The 21,244-nt window shown below is 40.3% G+C and overlaps 1 protein-coding gene across 4 annotated transcripts in view; it reads left to right on the top strand.

Moving 5' to 3' along the window:
- EDEM3 (ER degradation enhancing alpha-mannosidase like protein 3) overlaps positions 1–21,244 on the top strand; it is a 46,983-nt gene that overhangs the window by 13,542 nt on the left and 12,197 nt on the right. For 3 of the 4 annotated variants that reach the window (XM_029081321.2, XM_029081320.2, XM_029081319.2), the window contains exons 3-14: positions 965–1,065; positions 4,259–4,298; positions 5,284–5,396; positions 6,491–6,644; positions 8,450–8,584; positions 10,362–10,467; positions 13,536–13,633; positions 14,269–14,394; positions 17,842–17,925; positions 18,864–18,947; positions 19,626–19,750; positions 21,019–21,184. In XM_029081321.2, coding sequence (XP_028937154.1) covers positions 965–1,065; positions 4,259–4,298; positions 5,284–5,396; positions 6,491–6,644; positions 8,450–8,584; positions 10,362–10,467; positions 13,536–13,633; positions 14,269–14,394; positions 17,842–17,925; positions 18,864–18,947; positions 19,626–19,750; positions 21,019–21,184 — 1,332 coding nt within the window. Of the gene's footprint in view, positions 1–603; positions 713–964; positions 1,066–4,258; positions 4,299–5,283; positions 5,397–6,490; positions 6,645–8,449; positions 8,585–10,361; positions 10,468–13,535; positions 13,634–14,268; positions 14,395–17,841; positions 17,926–18,863; positions 18,948–19,625; positions 19,751–21,018; positions 21,185–21,244 lie in introns of those variants that run through there. The other variant, XM_029081322.2, reaches the window with a different exon arrangement.

Genomic DNA, 21,244 nt, shown 5'->3' with positions numbered 1-21,244 from the left:
AAAGAGGTTGGTGGTGCGATGGATGAGATTGGGGGCACGGTGAGCAAGCTGACGCGAGAAGCGAAGTGTGCGGGCTGGGCTGGAGTAGGAGATCAGTGAGGTAAGGTAGGGGGCAAACTGAGTGCTTTAAAGCCCATAGTAAGGAGTTTCTGTTTGCTGCAGAGGTGGATGGACAACCACTGGAGGTATTGGAGGGGTGGGGAAACATGGACTGAACTTTTTTTAGAATAATGATCTGGGCAGCGGAGCGGAGTATGGACTCGAGTGGGGAGAGACAGGAGGCAGGGAGGTCAGAGAGGAGGCAGGTGCAGTGGGACTTTGATCAGACAGACAAGATCAGGGAAGAGTGAATATATTGACATTAGGGGAGAAAAGTGTGGGTGGGGCATATAAGATCATCAGTGAGGTAAGGGTAGGAGGGGAAATGTTCAGTAAGTGTCATAACTAACAACCGTGAAATCTGTAAATGTGTAACATCACATTAAATGGTCTCACATTATATTGCAATATTATAAATCTGTTTACTCGTAAACTCACTTTTTTATCTGGTCCATCAAGATGCTGACCAAAATTGACTTCCTTTTTTTTTTTTTACCAGATATCAGCAATATTCTCTCCCTTTGGAATCAAGATTCATTCATATTACATTCATTTTTTTTTTTCCTGAGCTTGTCAACAATGGTTTGAGGATTTATAGACATATGACCTCCAGGTTAGATTAAAGCAATGTCAAAATATGAAATGGAATTATTTGATCCTTTTTCATCTTACGTTGTATATAAAGCTAAATTTTGGGTGAAAATAATTCTTTTTTCCAGTATTCAAGGCATTCTGTGCCCTGGAGAGGCTCTGTGAACATTTGTTAAATCTATGCTTTGTTTTCCCCCTTTAAATAGCAAAGAGAACCTTTTCCCTTTGGCTTCCTTAGAAACCCATTCCAGTCCTTTTTGGTTTTATTTTAAAGGAACATGCTTATCCAGCTGATGAACTCATGCCTTTAACCTGCCGTGGCCGAGTTCGAGGTCAGGAACCAAGCCGTGGAGATGTAGACGACGCCCTGGGAAAGTAAGTATAAGCCAGCAATTCTCTTGTTTGAATGTAGTTCTGTCTTAAACTGTACTAACTGCAGGAACCTAGTTAATGGTTGGTGTTCCAAAGAATTCTGAGGTTTAACCTAAGTTTGTAAATTTAAAATTATTAAAGCACTAAAGGAGAAAAGCATCATTTTATAAAATTGGGTTGAGTGTTTCTCCTTTAGGCCCCTGGGTTTTTGATGGAGGAAAGGCTCGAGCCAAGTGACTCGTGAATTACGAAGTGAAAATACAGCCATTCGTGCTGACACCAAGGGGCGGGAAATGGGCTTGTGCCCTCTGAAATGCTCCCTATGGCGGTAAAGTTGTGAAGTAGCTTTGGCCCCACATCTTTTGGGGCAGAGCAGTGAGCCAAAGCTAGCCCACCGTGCTCTTTGGAGGTGGATGGAGTCTGACCAGAAGTGGAGCCTTTGCCTTTTTATGGTGGCTGTTCATGGCCGGACTTGCCTGTTTCTTGCCTCCATTTGGGTTGAGTTTTCTCCAGCTTCTCATCATAGTGGGGCTCTGGGTCTCCCCTCACCTGGTGCTCTGGTCCAACTCCCTTTCTTGTCTGCGGGTGGAGAAAGGGGAATTTCCGTTCACCCCTGCCAGTCCCTGGAAGTCACTACCCCAAAAAGCTTGCCCCCAGTTTTATGCCCATGCTCAAAATGAAAAGTTGACTCCTTTGGTTATGTCATATAATCTTATTTTCTTTATTGTACCCTAGAAAAGGCACTTGGAAATGTAACTGAGTTTTACTTTTTATTCCTGAAGCCTTGACATATTCAGTGCCTTTACTGGGTCACACCAGTTGATCCAGCATGGAATTCTGTCCCTTCTTTAGTAGGTCACACCAGTGATCCATCCAGCTTGGAATTCTGTCCCTTACAGGGGCAGCCACCTAATCGGAGGAACTAGGTGCTGTTTACGCTCCTTGGCATCTCTCCTAATGTTTAAAGATGTGCAGTCAACACCCTAACTTGTCCCTCTGCAGCCCTAATTTTTTCTCTACTTATCCATCATTTACGGACTGCTAGCTGGCATGTTTATCCAGATACCTATTGATCAGATACCTATTGATCATTTTCACCCTGCACAACTTCCCAATAAAATTAATTCTTGAGGCTTGCTTATCTTTATAACCAGTCAATTTGAGTTCTTTCTCTTCCCTTAGATCATCCAGAGAAAAGATAAGAGGATTCTTGATGGTTAAAAGTATTGCCTTTTCAATTGTATATAGCTTCAGGGCAAGAGACACTAACTACTGTATCAATGTGAGGCAGATTTAAAATGGAATCTCAGGCCTAATTTGGAACAGGAAGCTGGGGGAAGTCCAAAATAACTTGTGGTTGCAGTTAAAATGAGGGAATTCTCATTTCAAGTGACATTGTCGCCAATTCATTGAAATATTATTGATGTCGTTGTTTCATTTTGTCTTTAGAAAGAGGTGGAAACAATTTGCCAATCAATCACTGGTATTTACTGAGCGCTTACTGTTGGCAGAGCACTGTTCTGAGTATTTGGAAGAGAACAGTACAACAGAGTTGGTAGACAGGTTCCCTGCTCATAACAAGAGCTTTCAGTCTTAGGGCACATTTGATTCCCACCCAAGCTCTCCTTGCTACCCTGTGGCTTTGGGGATCCCCTTAATGCAGGGTGAGTCGTGATCCTCACAAAAGTGAGTGGTACCTGGGTTGTTGGAGCAGGTACATGGGAGTACAAGTCACTGGTAGGACAGTGGAGTAACATTGTATCAGTACTAGGCAACAATCCAGGCATTGCACAGCACTTTTCCTTGCCTCTGCCAACTCCCTGACTTGCAGGTACCAACAGGGAAAATTGGGAGAAGCCGAAGTCTTGCTCACTGCCCTCTCTAGGGGCAGGTCTCTGAGGTGCCACAGAAAGCCGCAGGCCCAGATCAGTCAGTGGTATTGGTTGAGCACTGACTATGTGCAGAGCATGGTGCCGAGCGCTTGGGAGATTATAATATAATAGTGTTAGCCGACACACTCCCTGCCCACAGCGGCCCAGGTATAAAGTGTAAGCAACTCCGATAGAGAGTTGGGGACCCACCCCATTACTTCTCCGGGTGTCACTACCACCCTCAGAGGTAGCACCGGGCAGAAGAGAGGGTTGCCTTGTTTCCAGATCATCCGGCTCAGGTACTGAAGCGCCTGGGCCACTGCTTTCAGTTCGTTTCCACGTCTGTGACCCTAGGACACTGGAGATCCAGAAACTGGTGTCCCTGCATACTTTAGTCTCCGAAATCAGCATCGTAGCATGAGGACTGTATTGAGAAGCAAAACTTGAGCATGCAGGATTGCCACTGAATGCCTCTGTCATTTCAAAATACCTTTGCAAATTGAAACAGACCCTTGCAGACGTAAGACCCTTTGGTAACATTAATCCCTCCTCCTTCAAATGTCCCCAACCCATGTTGCTCCCCACCTCTAAAGCCGTACTTCCAACTAAGCCCCATCTTGGTGGTTCTGTGGCTCTATCAGCCACCCTCAGTACTCTGGGGCATATGTATTTATTCACTTTATTTAATTGCATATTTGAGTTTCCATCATTGATATGTTTGTACTTTTGTTCCCATTATTTGTTTTTAATCTGTGTGTCCTTGTTTCTCCCCCAGTAGTCGGTAAGCTCCTCAAGGGCGGGGATGGCATTGTTTGTTTCTGTTGTGTGTTCTCAAGTACCTAATACTGGACTCTGGACGCAGTAGGTGCTCAGTAAATCCTGATGATTATAGGTTATTACGTATGTTATTCCAAAGGCTACAGCAAAGGCTATGCTATAAATCCAAAAATTTGTAGGGATTTCTGTTCAAAAATTGTCATGTTTACTTAGTGGTAAGTGGGTAGTAGAACATTGATGTGATTGCTTCCTATATTTCGAGGTGCGATTGTAAGTTTTTCAGTGAGAAAACAGACAAAAAAATGTATTGTGTTCGCAGTCTTGAATTTATGGCTCTTCAGTGTGTTTTTGTGTTGACTTAATCCCATAATTAATAGCAAAACAAAAATCACTGAAAGAATCCTACTTTGCAACTAAGTAAAATGGCAGTTTCTTCTAGTGTGAGGGATTCATTTTTTTCAGTGTTCAATTAAAAAAATTATGCTTAATATTAAAATAAATTGTACAGAATTCTAATTTTTGTATCTAATTATACTTTTGTTTCTTAGATTTTCCCTGACCTTGATTGATACTTTGGATACTCTTGTGGTAGGTTTGATCCTTCCTGAGACTTTTTTCCTCTAAATTTATGTAGTCATTACTTATTAAAATGTTAAAATCTGTACCAATAAGCATGAAACAAGAGTAGTTCCTCCATCTTATTTAGACTGTGAGCCTCATGGCGGGACTGTGCCCAACCAGATTATCTTGTATCTACCCCAGTATCTAGTACAGTGTAAGTGCTTAACAAGTACTATTAGTATTAGTAGTATACATTCACTTAACCTTCTGCCTTCCCTTTAGTCCCGTAGCAGTGTATTAAAATAGCATTGGTGATGCCAGTTTAATTTACTGAGTTGGACGTGGTTTCATTTAGACAGTTCATATTGCTCTTAATGAGAGTCGCACTGTTATGATTCCAAATTCCGTCATTAAACTCAAGATTACTGTGAAATCAGCAGTAGGACTGTGGACGTGAGCAAGCAATATAAAAACAGGGAGGATGAGGAGAGAGCGACACTAGAAATAGTCACCGCAAGTAATAGCTGGGTTAAAAGGTTGTATAAAAAGCTCATCACCAATGAAATGCCCTACAAGGTAACCTTGTGAATTGCAGTTAGTGGTTTCTTGGATATCAGCAGGTATCTTAGGTATCATACTTCCGTTATCCTCATATTTTTGGTCCACCTGGAAGATACCAGTGATCCTGCTGGGAGTTGGGGGAAAGAAGGAGATTTGCAGGGAAGCCCCTTTTTCCAGCAGCATTTCAGGGGGAGGAGCTGGGATGAGGGACTGGCAACTGTTCACATTGGGGGCTGGCCAGGTTCAGGTTCTGCATGTCTACTCCCTGGAAAAGAAACATTTGACTGTTTTTCTCGCTGCACTGTCTTCTTGAACGGCTATTACTCTGAGGAGCAATCTCAGACCCCTTGAGGATGCTGTGTTTTCAGTCTTATTTGCAGTTCTGGTGTTCTAAGTAGCAGTCCTGTACTTACTAAAAGTTAATTTTATGTCATAAATATGCTTTTCCTAGGTGTTAAATAAAACTAAAGAATTTGAAGATGCTGTAAGAAAAGTTGTAAGAGATGTTAATTTAGATAATGACATTGTCGTATCAGTCTTTGAAACAAACATCAGAGTTCTTGGGTAAGTGTAATCTAGAGTTGTAATTCATTTAATAATAAAATTAATATCAATTTTTTTTTCAATTTTTTGGTTATCAAGTAAAATTATACTTAAAATATGGGGCTTTACATTGTGAGCTCAGGGATCATGTTGTGTTGTGCTTTCCCAAGCACTTAGTACGGTGCTGTGCACACAGAGGGACTCAATAAATGCATTTGAATGAATGGAGCAATTTAGAGCATAGGGTCCTGATCAAGTCAGTTGCTCACTCTGTCTCCCTTTAGGGCGCTGGGCCCTTTGATGCCCTGCCCCACGAAGCAAGCAGGTTTCTGGGAAGGTGCTGCCACTTTCATGATAGTGCTTATAGGCCCAGATTCCCCCTCTCTTCTGCTGCACCTCTCTAGTGTCCCATCCAAAGGGACCACGAGATACTAGCAGAATGTCAGTCTCGAGGATTGGCAGGGGGAGAGGCTGAATGGGGGGTTCAAAGGATACAGCTTCCGGCAAGGGAGCAGTGACCTTGCTGTCTTGATCCCATCACTACCCCTGATCTTCCCCTGTTGCCTCCTCCTGTTTTCTAAGGCCGTGCTCATTTTGCTGGGCAGAGGAGGTGGGCACTAGCAGTCCAGGGCAGGGCTGTTGCTGCTTTTCCAGATCAGTCCTCAAGGGGCTAGGGCTCCTTCCTGCTGTTCTGCTTTAGGGCCCCGGAGAGTAGCAGGGCCTCCTGGCTCTTCCCCGGCCAATAGTGGCGGGAGCCTTGGCCTCTCATTAGAGCTTCTTGGGACAGGGTTGAGGCCACGCTGATGTGATTGGATACTGATACGGGGTATTAACGTGTCTGAAGAAGACATCCAAATGTCAGTTTTATCGCTGAAAAGTAGATTTTGCTTATATCATTAGTAGTAAATGGTATTTTGTAAGTGCTCATTATGTGCAGAGCACTGTACTAAGCCCTTTCCCATCTTCCTTTTTTCCTACTCTAACCAGCAACGGCAACTAATTGTAGAACTCCTGGTCCCTTCATTTTTTTGGGAGCTGTTATGATGTCATTTTGAATGGATGACTTCAAAATGTGTCTGTGAGAAGAGGATAATGTTTGTCATTTGAATTTGCAGGGGGCTTCTAGGTGGGCATTCAGTGGCAATTATGCTGAAAGAAAAAGGTGAATACATGCAGTGGTACAATGATGAACTTCTGCAAATGGCGAAACAGTTGGGCTATAAACTTTTACCTGCTTTTAACACTACCAGTGGACTTCCTTATCCCAGAGTAAGTCTTTGATTCAAAAAAGATGTTGGACTGTATAAACCTTCCCTACTGTTTTATAAGATGCTTTTTAAATGCTACGTCTTCGGTAGAAATTTCTATAAAACCAGAGACGGTTATTACTTTAAATTATCTTAATAGTTTTAAATTTCCATTAATTTATATGTAAAGAAAGCATTCAGTTCAAAGTAATAAACCTCTTTTTTATTCTCTCTTGCACATCACTGCATTTATTAGGAACTTGGCTGCCAGCTTGGCTACCGGGTACCTAATAATTCTGACAGGATTTCCCAGGAAAATAATTTATTTATGTTATTATGGTAGAAAAAGACCACCTGACTCACTTGTTCAGAAAATCTATCTTGCAAAAGTCATTCCTGGTATACACGATTTTCCCCTGTCCTTTATGCATTTTATAGGTAAAAGTGTATCTTGGGTAGTGAACATTAGAAAGCTGAAGCACCCTATGTGCCAGTATAAGGATAGCAGGAGGAGGGAAATGGGGCTCTTATCCCCTCAGTGTTGGCACAGAGTTCTCTGAGAAAGAAGATGTCATTGCCATTGTCACTGAACTTCTCCTCCTCCTCCTTTCCCTTTCCACCTCCTCATCTCTTTGTTCCCTCAATGCCCTGCCCTCAGGTTCTCCTCAATACCCATAATGAAAAGTTGGGACTCCTGTAGATTTCAGTGTTTGTGAAGTTTTTTTAATATTTATTGTCCTATTTCTCTCAGGCCCAGCCTCAGTTGTTCTGACTCAGAAAAACATTAATAGTACCATTGGTTTTTCTTAAAATTTGTGTTTGTGTCATGTCCTGTAGATAGAATGCTGTTGGGGAATCAGAGAAGGTGTTTTTTGACAGTGTTAATGTATCTGGATAGAATACGAGGAGGTGTTGGAAGAAGAGATTGGGTGCTTGTGCATGGTATCTGTCAATGGTGTGTGCTGTAATGACAGTTTTTCTTATAGAAGTACTTCAGGAGGGGAGCCCTTGCATTGGAAAATCAATCAATCCTATTTTTTGAATGCCTACTGTATACAGAGTATGCATTGAGTAATTGGAAGAGTGCTCGTTGTGGGCAGGGGATGTGTCTACCAACTCTTGTTATATTGAACTCTGCCAAGTGTTCAACAAATAAGGCCAATTGATACAAGAGAGGTAGAAGATATGATCCCTGTTCCCAAGGGTTTTGCGATCTTAAGGGGGAGATACACAAAGTGTACAAATAGGAGAAAATGGTTAAGTAGTTGTGTGTTGTAAAATGATAGATACAAAAGGGCAGTGAGGAGTTCTTAGTGTAAAAGTGCTGAGGGGATAACTGGGTGGACATGACCTAAGGAGAAGAAAAATGAACTGACTTGGCACATTTATTAAGAGCAAAATTTGTGCTGCAAGCTATTTTCTTCTCTTAATTAATACAGCTGTTTTCTAAACTGCTGAGTAAGGAACTAGGATTCCCATGGATATACCTGTTGATGTTTGGACTCTGTCTTGTTTAATTTTACCATGACTGGATTCAGAGCACAAGAAAAAAGCCAAGAAATAGTCTTTTACCAGATATTATCTATTTATTCAAATATATTTATTGAGCGTTTGCTGTGTGCAAAGCACTGTACTAAACGCTAGGGAGAATATAGTATAACAATAAAGACACACATTCCCCGCCTACAGTGAGCAGTGTTAAGGCTTATTGCAGTTATATAATAATCCTAATATTTATTACACTCTTATTTTGTCCAGAGCACTGAACTAAGTGCCAATCCTTCCCCACAAGGGTTTTACAGTCTACCATCTTCCCATTTTGCTTAGATAAATTTAAAATTTGGTGTAAGAAAACCAGAAGCTCGAACAGGAACGGAAACTGACACATGCACAGCTTGTGCAGGTACCTTGATCCTTGAGTTTGCTGCCTTAAGCCGATTCACCGGAACATCAATATTTGAGGTTTGCTTTTCTGGTCTCTTATTTCCTGCTGGTTGGGTTCTCCTGTTTGTTCTTGTTTGATTAACTATAGCAGCTGTCATTGACCTCAATTAGAGAGTTAACTTGTTTAACCTCTAACAGCACCATTGCACCACTGGATTTTTCACCTGAATCCCATTACAAAGTGAAACAAAAAAGATTAAATATAGCTAACAGCACTTAGAGCAGTAAGAAGTATTATGAGAAATGTTTTGCAACTTTGGGTTAGAGTGGTCTATTAAATTGCAAGTGGTGTATTTTTTAAAATACATGAATATTCAGAACTATTAACTCTATCTTTTAGGTCAAGTAAATAAGCTAGTGGCCTTTGTGCATTCCTGTTCACTTTTCCCCCTGTGTTTTTAGAGTTCTTGCATCAGAAGCAGGGCAGATTATTCACTTGGTTTCAAAAGTGCAAAGAGAATCGGAGTTGTTAAAATTGGGAGGAAAATATGCCTTGGCCAGCCCAGAGAGAAAAATATATCCACTCTGATGTCAATGAACTGAACACCCAAAAGACTAACATCCTGGAAGAGTTGCTAGCCATGTTCCTTATCTTTTTTGTTTACTTAATGAAGTCTGTAGTGTGTTTTAGTAACAAGTAAGGACTCAGCCTTAAGAAATTTCGGGGATCTTTGCTTTATTCCCCAGGAAAAGCCAAATAATTTTTCAGTCTGTATTTGAACAGTAAGAAATTTGGGAGCCTGGATTTATTCCTCAAAGTTGTATCTTTCTAGTAGTAAAAACACAAAGTAAAGTAGAGATGTAGTGTATATTTTCTAATAAGTACTGTTTGGAGGGTTTGGATTCAAGCCTTATTGAAGGTTATAATGCTTCTCTTTTTAAAATGTTTTTACCCACAGTGTGTAGCATAACCCACCACATTTAAAAATTGTGTTTAATGAACTTGAAGATATTACTATTAGTTAAATTAGTCATATTTTAAAGTAAGCCATGGAAATTTTATGTTAAATTTTTGTCTGCCATTTGCTTCTTCTGAATATGTCATTGTTGGGATTGCTTCTTCATAATATTTAAATCTGTTCAGGTGTCAAGGTTTTGGTGAGGCTACTTTATATTAAAAAAGCAACCTAAAATAATTTTAGTTTGATTTCTAGTATGAAAAAAAAACTTGTAAAGCTAGATTAAAAGTTTGAAAACTGCAAGAAAACAACCCAAAAACCTGAGTAGCTCTTAATTGTATGTTTACTGTTGAATAGCTTGCCTGCTTGTCTCCATCGATCCAGACAGGGTTTGGGATTCCTTCCTCTGTGTGTATTTGTGGACCACATACCCACAGTTCCTTTAATAACTTCAACCGATGGGAGTCCTTCACCAAAGACATCTGTAGAAACTTTTGTATTTGGGTGGGAAAATCATTTTATGAGCCTATGTATATATATTTACCACCAAGTTTGTTGTGTTTTAGTAACCCTTATGTTTATAGTGATTTTTCATCTAAAGATTTTGAAGCATTCAAATAGTTCATGAGGCAAGTGTTATCATCCAGCTTTTCTGTATTGAACTAGCGGCTGAAAAATATTAAATAAATTGACCAAGATAAGATATTAAGTACAAAATCTCAAGTCCCAAGCCCCTGTGTGAGAAGAGTTTAATGCATTATATCCTGCCGTGTTAAGGCTGCCCCACTTCATTGTTTATAAACATTCTTTTGGGCAAAGGATTTTCATTTAAATCCTGTTTCCTTCCGTCAAGAAATCCGTGCTCTGAATATTTGTTTTTGGGGTTTTTTTGGCAGGAACACGCCCGGAAGGCTCTTGATTTTCTCTGGGAGAAAAGACAACGCAGTAGCAATTTAGTTGGAGTTACTATTAATATTCATACTGGAGATTGGGTGCGCAAAGGTACGTGAGGCACACAGTTTCTGAACCAAAGGTCCTGGTTTTTCAGTGTTCGGGAATATTGGTATGATTTCTTTCCACATAAAGTTGTAATTTCATGGTTTATCAGTCTTTCGTTGCAATCAAACTTATATCAGGCAATCATTTGTTAAGGTAAATGGTCCGTTTTGACCTTCAAAGATCTCTGGAACATTGGACAATACAGTTGCCGCCAGCTACATGCCTCACATCATAAAGTGCAGTCAGTGGTACCCTCGATCCCAGAAATCTGATAATACTGTTTAGTGCTGAATCCATCAAGCAGGTCGATTTCTTTACCTATCACATCGATAAAACATGTTGTAAAAAGGTCTTTGCATACTAAGTAGAAACAGCTACCAGCCTACTCTTTCTGTGTTTATCCATACGGCTGAAATGTCAAAAAAAAAAAAATTGACTTTGAAGATGCTACAATGTTGAAATCTTTCCACTTGTAAGTTATTTAAAAACATCTGTGCAAATAACAACCCATTTCCCACCAGGTGCACAGAAAGATTGTCGTTTGCCATATTGAAGTGCCTGTAATTGTTTTTGAATCTTCCTTGTGGTATCCCGGACTTTCAAAAGCCTATGTCAGCTGCAGTTTTCTTCCAAAAGTCAGTCAGACTGTCAGTATTATTTGAGTGCTTACTGTTTGCAGGGCACTGTACTAAGCACCTGGGAAAGTACAGTGCAGCTAACGTGATAGACATGATCCCTGCCCACAAGGCACTTACAATATACAGAAGGAGAGAGACATTAAAATAAATTCCAGATAGGGGAAATAGTGGAATATAAATAGGGATAAGTTCATAAATGCTATGGGGCTGAGACGAATTTCAAAGTGCCTAAGGCGTTCAGAAGTAATGCAGGGGGCGGGTGGGGAGGGGAAATGAAGGCCTCATCAGGGAAGGGGTGAATAAAATGGGTTTTGAAGGTGGGGAGGGGGGTGAACTGTCAGATATGAAAGGGGAGGAAGGCCAGAGGGGAGGGCATGTGCATGGGATGGACAGCGAAATAGACCAGATCGAGGTTTAGTGAGGAGGTTGGTGTTAAAGGAGCAGAGTGTGTCTGGCTGGGTTGGAGTAGATCAGTGAGGTAAGGTACGAGGGAGAACACTGATTGAGTGCCTTAAAGCCAATGGTAAGGAATTTCTTTTTGATGTGGAGGTGGATGGGCAGCCACTGGAGGTTCTTGAGAAGTGGGGAAACATGGCTTGAACGTTTTTTAGAAAAATGATCCAAGCAACAAAATGAAGTAATGATGATGAGGAGAGACATATGACTAGGAAGTCAGCAAGGAGGCTGATGCAATAGTCGAGGTGGGATATCATAAGTGGATCAGTGAAATAGTTTGAATGGACATGAAAGGGCATTTCTAGAGCTGTTGAGAAGGTAGAACCAGCAGGATTTTGTGACAGATCAAATCTGCGAGCTGAATGAGAGAGATGTCAAGGATGATGCCTAGGGTAATGAACATGTGGGACAGGAAGGATGATATTGTCTACAGTCATAGAAAAATCACAGGGAGGACAGGGTTAGGTGGGAAGAAAAGCCCATTGCTCTATCACACTGTTTTATATCGCCCAATGTTTTCTAAAAATCCTTGTTCTACTTTCCCTCCCACCCCCCTGCCTCCTCCTTCTGTGTGCTCTGCTTAATTTCACTTTACCAAAGAGTAGTAGTATTCATGGTTTATTGAGCATCCACAAGAAACTGTGCGTTTTGGAAAGAGCCTGGGCTTGGGAGTCAGGGACCCTGGTTTTTAATCCTAGTTCTGCTACTTGCCTGCTGCCCCACCCTAGGCAAATCACCTAACTTCTCTGTGCCTCAGTTTCCTCATCTGTTATCTAGAGATTAAATACTTGTCTCTCCCTTAGACCGTGAGCCCCATGTGGGACTGGAACTGTCTGATCTGATTTTATTGTATTTCCCCTCCACCCCCCCCAGTTCTTAGTACATGTATTATGATGATGATTATTATTATTTGGTGCTGCATGAGGTGCTTAGAAAATTCAAAATAAAGAAGTGTGTTCCGTGCCTATAAGAAGCTTACGTTCTGATTGAGGAGACAGATATTACGAGGTTGACAACTAAAGGAGCCAAAATAATCAGATGTATAATGAATAAATCCATGTGCCAAGCTCTGGGATAGATACCAGATAATAAAGTTGGGCAAAATCCCCGTCTCATAAGGGATCCACGGTTTAAGTAGGAGGGAATTGGATTTACTCTCCATTTTCCAGGTGAGGAAACTGAAGCCTAGGGAAGCTTGCCTAAGTTCACACAGCAGACAAATAGTGGTCCTCTGACTTCCAGGCCTGTGCCTTTTCCACTAGGTCATGCTGCTTTCCATAGATATGCAAAATAAAAAATAGGAGAGCAAAGATAAGGGAACCTGAAAAGAAATAAAAGACTATTCCTACACAGCAGCACTCCCTGAAGTTTCCTGAGTTCATTTCAATGAAGAAATAATGTCTTTCATTCTTTAAAAACAGAAGTCTTAATGGTTACTGTGGTGTTTATAAAGCAGTTACTATGTGCCAAGCACTTTACTAATTGCTGGGGCAGATACGTGATAAGTCAGAAACAGTCCCTGTCCTTCATGGGGCTCACAGTCTAAATTAGAAGGGAGAACCGTAGTCAATCCCCATTTTACAGATGAGGAAACTGAACCACAGAGAGGGTAAGTGACTTGCCCATGGTCCAGTAGTTCTTGATATTAAAAGAAACTGCATGTGACTAAATTTGCAAAGTAAAAATATAAAAGCAAATCTCATGAAAAACACAACTTCCTGGCACTCGATTATTTTCAAAAACTATTAATTTGGTTTACTTGAGAAAGCAGCATCACTGTTAACCAAATTATCTGTAGCAAGTATTTTCATCTTTTACGTTTTGGAACCATTTTCAATAATAGTGCTTTGGTATCTCAGTTACACAGTGTGAAGCTTTTCTTCATAATTTGCTTATTAGTCAAAAGGTTTTTAACTGCTATGTACAAATACATTTTTAAAACTCATGTACCCTTTTGTTGTTCTCTGTTTTCTGTAGATAGTGGTGTGGGAGCAGGAATTGATTCCTACTATGAATATTTATTAAAAGCATATGTCTTACTTGGTGATGACAGTTTTCTGGAGCGATTTAACACAGTAAGAATATACATTAATATTTGAAACAAATTAGTTTGGGTGGCAGAGTTTGAGATGGCCTCTTGTGTGTAAGCATGGAAAGTGATTATTTGCTTTACTCATGCAGTAGAGATAAAATCAATTCTCCATTTTCTGGAGTAATGGTGTCAGTTGGGTGGCAGGGCCCTTGGGGGACAAGGGAAAGAATGGTAAAAGCAAAGAGTTTTGGTAGTCCAAAGACGGAATAGTCAGCTCTTGGGTAATCTGCAAGGGAAAGAACCCTGGGAATGTCGACCCTTAATACAGTGTGCATTGTTGAGTGGCGGAAGCCACATTAGAAACATTGTCTAGGCTTGAAGTGGGTTGTTTAGTTTCTCAGATTTTCTAAATGCTTGCAGAGCCTGTAAATCCAAAAAAAGCAGTTGCTATCAGAGTCTATTTATTCAATTTCTTCTTCACGCCCGTAAAATTATCTTTTTTTTTTATGCTATCTTGTATGGTACAAGGGCAAATGCAGAACTTAGCTGAATTGATCATTATAATTTGAATGAGAGAATAGTTTATTTTTAAAATTTTTAATTGTAGGCAATACTTAGAATGCTGCTTATTTCTCCTCTTAATATCATATTGTAACTTTGTGTATTGATGTCTGTTAGCACTATGATGCCATAATGAGGTACATTAGCCAGCCACCTCTTCTGCTCGATGTGCATATCCACAAACCAATGTTAAATGCTCGCACTTGGATGGATTCTTTGCTTGCCTTCTTCCCAGGCTTACAGGTAAAAAATCGTTTTTGAAGTGGATTTTTAAATGTGATCCCATTTTTAAAATGAATCATCAATGGCATCGAGTGCTTACTATGTGCGGAGCGTGGTACTAAGCGCTCAGGTAAGGACAGTGTAACAGAGTTGACACATTCCTTGCCCACAGTGAGTTTACAGTCTTGAAGGGGAGACAGAAATTAGTATAAACATTTATTTTACATTGGAATTAAGTCAAAACAGTGGTTCAAATGAAATTCCTCACTCCCAAAAATATTTATATTATTTATTACCCTATTTTGTTAATGAGGTGTATCTCTCCTTGATTCTATTTATCTTGATGGTGTTGTCTTGTTTTGTTCTGTTTTGCTTTGCTGTCTCCCCATTTTGGATTGTGAGCCCGTCACTGGGCAGGGAATGTCTCTATCTGTTGCCGAATTGTACATTCCAAGCGCTTAGTACAGTGCTCTGCATATAGTAAGCACTCAATAAATTCTGTTGAATGAATGAATGATCATGGAAAAATTGAAATACTAATATCTTTCAGTCCAAAAAACCTGAACAAAATATAGCCTCCAAATCCCGGATGTGCATAAGTAGTGCCAATAATTTCAGGAGTTGAAAATTTTAGAGAAGAAATATTGGCCAGCATCAAAAGCTTGCTGCAGCCCCCAGGGAAACTAACAACCTTGTCCTCTCTCTCCCTCTCCCCTTCCCCAGCATTGGAATTAACTCTGGTCACAATAGCAATGCTAGGCCATTGGCTCCCTCATCATTTTGTTATCTGATTTTTGATGTTTATTTGCACTGATCAAGAGACTGTCAATTAATCCAGCCTTTATTTTTATTTCTTGATATGTATTGCACCTGTGTGCAGAGCTCTGCACTAACTGCTTGAGATTCAGTAGAATTAATGACCATGATCCCTGTCCTCAAGGATTATGCAATCTAGAGGGGAAACGCTATTCATTTATTGGCAAATTGTGTTCCCTACCAAGATTATATACTTGAATTAAATTTAGATTGTTAAATGTTGAGCTTTGCAACTTTTTCATATTCTCCCCCTAACGGCACTATTCAGTATTTGAATGTGAATTACAGTATGTTTAAAAAAAGTCTTGCTCTTACAAAGCATTAACTGATGACCTTCCAATTTTCTAGTAGCAGAGCAACAAAAGTGCTGAGAGAGAGAGAGAGGAGAGGGGTTGACATCATAGTCCTCTTGAAAATATCTTTAGAGGGGTATATCACTTCACCTGGCATTTTACTGGAATTTTAAACATCTAAATTGAATTTAATAAATGGGATGTTGGTGGTTGAGGGAAAGGAGTGACAAAAGTTCTGAAATAGAGACCAAAGCTGTCTTTGTTGTAATGATTTTGTTGTTAATCTCTACTTGTAGTAAGCATGTATATTAAATGCTTCTCACATCATTCTAAGTACAGAAATACTCGATTCTTATAGTGATCATTCTTTTCCTATAAGCTCATTATGGGAAGAGAATGTGTCTGCTAATTCTGTTGTACTCTCCCAAGCACTTAGTATAGTGCTCTGCACAAAGTAAGCACTCAGTAAATACCATTGATTGATTAAAAAGCTAAATAAAATGAGATATAGCATCGACCTTCTCCTTTGGAGCCCTGGGTCTTGGTTTTAGTTTAGCTGCTTTTCCTCTTGGTTCTTCCCCAGTTCATCAAATGGACAGGCCACAGCTTTTCCCATCTTCAAAGCCCTTCTGAAGGTCTCCTCCAGGAGGTCTTCCAAGATTAATTTCTAGTCTCCCCACTTTACAGCAACCCAATTGCCACTTCTCTCTCCTCCTAAATACTTTACATACTCTCATCCTCCTGAGGCAGTTATGTACGCATCTTACATACTCATTACTTGCTTAGAATCTATTTTTGTGCCGGCTTGTAAACTTCTTAAGAGCAGGGATCATGATCATATCTGTTGTATCCTCCCAAGCATTTAGTATGGGAGTCTGCTCAGAAAATACTATTAGATGACTCTTATGCCCTAAATTCCCATGTTCTGATTACGTCTCTCCTTCCTATGCACACACTTCATGGTTAGACATATGCTGTCCTTAGCAGCATCACTTGCTCACTTAGATAAAATCTCATCTTCGAACTGTGAATGAGCAGTGGTATATTGAGGACTTGCTTTAAGGTGGGCTTTCTATTAAGTATGGGGATGAAGAGATACTTAAAAAAGATGAGGAAGAAAGAAAAGTCTAGACTGGAAGCCACAGACAGTGGACACATTTAAAACCTGAAAATCTGTAGCAAAGGGAATAGAAAGGTACAGGGAAAAATAAACAGTCATTGGAGGGACAGTTACTGTGTTCTTCCCAAACCACTCTTCTTCCTAAATATCAGTGGTATTTACTGAGTGCTTACTGTGGGCCCGGCACTGTACTAAGCCCTTGGGAAAATACAGTACAACAGAGTTGGTAGATGCAATCCCTGCCCACAAGAAGCTTACAGTCTGTAGCGGGAGGCAGACATTAAAATAGTTTAGGGTTAGGGGAAATAGAGTATAAGAATATTATATTCTTAATTAAGATTAATATTATTCTTAAGTATTGTGGGGCCGGAGTGAGACTCAAAATGCTTAAGGGGTATTGTTAGAGTAGTTCCAAAAGCTTTGAGTTTGTGGCTCCCCTCAGTTCCCGCCCTCTGACTCCCAAAGGGTGTATTGGGGGAGACGGAGGAGGGAGAAGGTGAGCAGGGGGGTCTGGGCCCACAGTGACTGGTAAACAGATGGAGGTTGTTGAAGGTTCGAGAAGTCCCAAGCCCAGCCGGGAGCCCATGATGGCATGGTGACCCCACCCTCATATATAATGCTCTGAAACTCCACTCTTAAAAACCACCCAGGTTGATGCCAAAATATATTCTTTGAAGATGAATTGAACTCTAAATAGAGTCAGTTTTCTTGGTCAGTTTTCTCACTGACGTTAAAAACCAAGGAAAGCTGTTAACTGAGGAGCAGAAGCTGACTTGTCATGATCTTTTGCTCAGACTTACTGCCCCTTTCTAAAACATGAAAGAAATTCCATTAAATGGGTCAGACCAGTGGACATCCGGCCCTTTTGTTTGTCTTGGGCAGAACAGAGTGATGGGTATGGGCCCTCTTTAGCTTCTCACCATCTAAAATCCCTGACGCTTCCTCTAGTGGCCCATCTGAGTCCTCTCACCCTTTGAATTTTATTCTCTGGCCTCTCATCCCTTTGCAGTTTTGCAGGTTCTGAGTGAGTGAGATCTCCATGACTCACATTCTATAAAATGCAAAAAATTCAAAATAAAGTACATTTTCAAACATGAACCCGTTAGCTGCTCTCTATGCACTTGCACTGAAATCTGCATTGATATAAACTATAACGTTGTATGTGATTTTTGCTTGCTGATGATTCAGTTTGTTTAGGACAAACTATTAAAGGTCGATTATATTTTTTCTTGACTCTAGGTTTTGAAAGGAGACATTAGGCCTGCCATTGAAACTCATGAGATGTTATATCAGGTGATAAAAAAACACAATTTTCTTCCAGAGGTAAGGCACTAAACTTAGAAGTGCTATTTTCAATAATTTGGTCACTTTTGTAAGGAACATCACTCCTGCTCTCTAGGACATATTCTAAGGAAAAGTTAGAATTTAAATATGGTCAGGCTTTTTCATTCAAAATTTCACCTTTCTCCTATTACCATCCTTTCATGTGTGCTGCTGAGGCCACCGTTCTGTACATGAATCGCTATTGGTCTTTTACGCATGGCTTCATATTTTTGACCTTTCAAATTCCTCTGCTCCGGGGAAGAGTTAAAGATTCTACATTGGCATTTTGTGAGATTTGACTTTAATCTCTACCTAGGTTCCTAACCATTATCTATATAATACTAATTCCTTCCATATAATAGATGGCTACCATCAACATTTCAACAGATGTTTAATATCGATTGAAAAATTTTATATTTCATTTTTCAGAACTTATACTGCCCTGTTTTTTGGCTATTGATTGGCTGACAACTTCCAAATTATATGTTGTTTGGAAAGAATAAGTATTTTGTTGGTCTTGAAGAATATTGATCCAAAAGTGGTAAGAAGCACAGGACTGACCAGAATAAAGGTTTAAAATTAATGTAGTTATTTGGGTTGAAGGATAGACAATTTTTCCCTAGGGTTTTGGTTTTTATTTTTCCAAGTACTTTGCTTTCTGTACTCCTAATTCAATCTTTTCTAGATGAGAGATGTTTCTTAGCATTTCATTTAACAGAAATACCAAACTTTTCTTAAAAACAAGGTTTTGGTTTTAACTAGTGAAAAGTAATATTATGTGAGAGGAGTTGACATGTCAGTATATTTGAAGTGATCTGGGGTATTTTGTTTCTGTCATGGCCTGAAGTTCTTTTATAGTTATTAGCCATTTTAATCAGGTGGCGTGGCGTGCTGTTGTCACACTCCAGTTTCATCTTGTATTTTTTGCTTCTGTTCAGGCATTTACTACTGATTTCAGAGTTCACTGGGCTCAGCACCCTTTAAGGCCAGAATTTGCAGAAAGTACCTACTTCTTGTATAAGGTATGATCATTTTGGCCCACAAATTTGATTGGGTTTTGTTATCACGGAGTATTGTGGATTGAATAGATCTCAACAGCTAGTAAGTTTTGCTCCTGGGCACATTGAGTGTGTGGGCACACTTGATAAGTGGAAGGTGAACCAGTTGGTGACCCAGTCCTCTAGACTGTAAGCTCCTTGTGGGCAGGGATTGTTTACCAAGTCCAGTACAGTGCTGTACACACATAGTGCTCAATAAATTCCATGGAATGATTGGTAATTGGAATGTTTTTCTCACACATTTGTGGGATTGCATGGTTCTCTTCCTGTGAGAGGAACTTGCATTTTCTGTGTAGATCTGCCACTCTATGCCTTTGTCACCCCAGGACTACATGTGCAGTCTTCCACAGCATCAGAATATAATCTGAAAATCCAGTTTGTATTTAGACAGCTTTGCTTTGCCTGTTCAGTGAGTACAGTCATTGTATAGTGATAGGAAATGAGAAAAAATTACAGGTATTTTCAAGTGAAAAGGAAAGATTTTGGGGCAGTTAAGTTAAAAGTTAAGGCAGTTCCTCGGGTAGAAGCATTTAGCGAGTACTCTGGGTGATTTTATAATACCTGAGGTTTATTTTCAGAACCGGATTTGATTTCATTTGAACATGTCTTTAGACATAGTTATGTGCATCCTTTTTTGACTAGGCTACCGGAGACCCTTACTACCTTGAAGTAGGAAAAACACTCATTGAGAACTTAAATAAATATGCTCGAGTGCCTTGTGGATTTGCTGCTATGAAGGATGTTCGGACTGGAAGTCATGAGGACAGGTAAAAAACAAAAACGCGTCATCTTTTTCTCCCCAACACACAAAAGAAGCTCTAAGGACTTTTAAAACAGTTACTTGCATTTAAATACATTCGGCAGGTTGGTGTAACATGTTTACTGGGCTCACATAGTTCTCGAAAACTGACTTTAAGTACCCACATATTAGATTGGAGATACTCAGGCTTCTGAGCTGATGGGGTTTTTTTTTACATTTTTTAAAAATACATGTGGCTGGTGACACAAGCCATAGAACTGGGCTTCCCAGCCACTGTTCCCAGGTGTGTCTGTTGCTGCCATGCTACATCTTTAATTCACCCTAAAGCTGGAGTGTGCCCTGTTTAGGTGCATCTCATTCCTGCATTATCAGTTCCTTGCGGGCAGGGAACGTATCTACCAACCCTGTTGTGTTGTACTCTACCAACCACTTAGTACAGTGCTCTGAGCACAGTAAGCGCTCAAACGTACTGTTGACTGATTATGAATCAGGGCTGGGGAAGCACCAGTCTTTCAAGCTTGCCATCCCATAAGACCAGGAGTCCAGGAACCCCTTGCATTACCGCCTCCTCCGGGCTTCTGGCTCAATGTTGGAAGTAGGGAAATAAGGTGATATGGTGGTCTGATTAAGCACTTACTATATGCCAGGCACTATACTAAGTGTTGAGGTAGATACAAGATAATCGGGTTGAACACAGTTCCTGTCCCACATAGAGTTTATAATCCCCACCTTACAGATGAGGTAACTGAGGAACAGAGAAGTTAAGTGACTTGCTCAAAGTCATGCAGCAGACAAGTAGCAGAGCGGGACTAGAATCCAGGTCCTCTGGCTGTTGCCTTTTCTTGGTGCCAGTTAACAGAAACAAGACCGATCCTTGTTCACATTACTTTAAGTATTCTGGACAATGATAATGAAATGTACTATAATGGAAAAACGTCCCAGTATGCTTTCACATGTATGAGAGTGCTTTTACCTATTGCTTCTCGCCACAAGGGGAATTAGAAACCTTTTCCCATTAAAAGCCTGATGATGAAGATTTGGGCTCATCCCTGGCCAGCAGTTTCTGGCTTTACAGTGGAGCCAGGTGTTCGAGGCTAGGAGATTAGAAAGACGGAGCTGTTCGGGTGTTGCTACTGGACTGAATGGCCCCTGGCCTCTTTAGAGATCCAGCCCAAAGGCAATAGGTGCCCAGTGCCAATCTCCGATATGCAGTTTGGACATTTGGAATTTTTCGTGTGGAGGCAGAATTCATTTGGTGCCTCTTTTGTTTTTTAGAATGGATTCCTTCTTCTTGGCTGAAATGTTTAAATACCTTTACCTGCTGTTTGCTGATAAAGACGATATGATTTTTGACATAGAAGATTACATCTTTACCACAGAAGCCCATCTGCTACCTCTTTGGCTCTCTACTACGAATCAGACCATTGCTAAGAAAAACACAGTGAGTTACTGTCTGAATTAAATGCTTTCAAGCTAAAAATGCCATTTAAAAAGAAGGATC

This window comes from Ornithorhynchus anatinus, chromosome 16, assembly GCF_004115215.2.
Source record: "Ornithorhynchus anatinus isolate Pmale09 chromosome 16, mOrnAna1.pri.v4, whole genome shotgun sequence".
NCBI lineage: Eukaryota > Metazoa > Chordata > Mammalia > Monotremata > Ornithorhynchidae > Ornithorhynchus > Ornithorhynchus anatinus.
The sequence above is the reverse complement of the archived record's forward strand: the minus strand, read 5'-3'. Positions and strand labels throughout refer to the sequence as shown.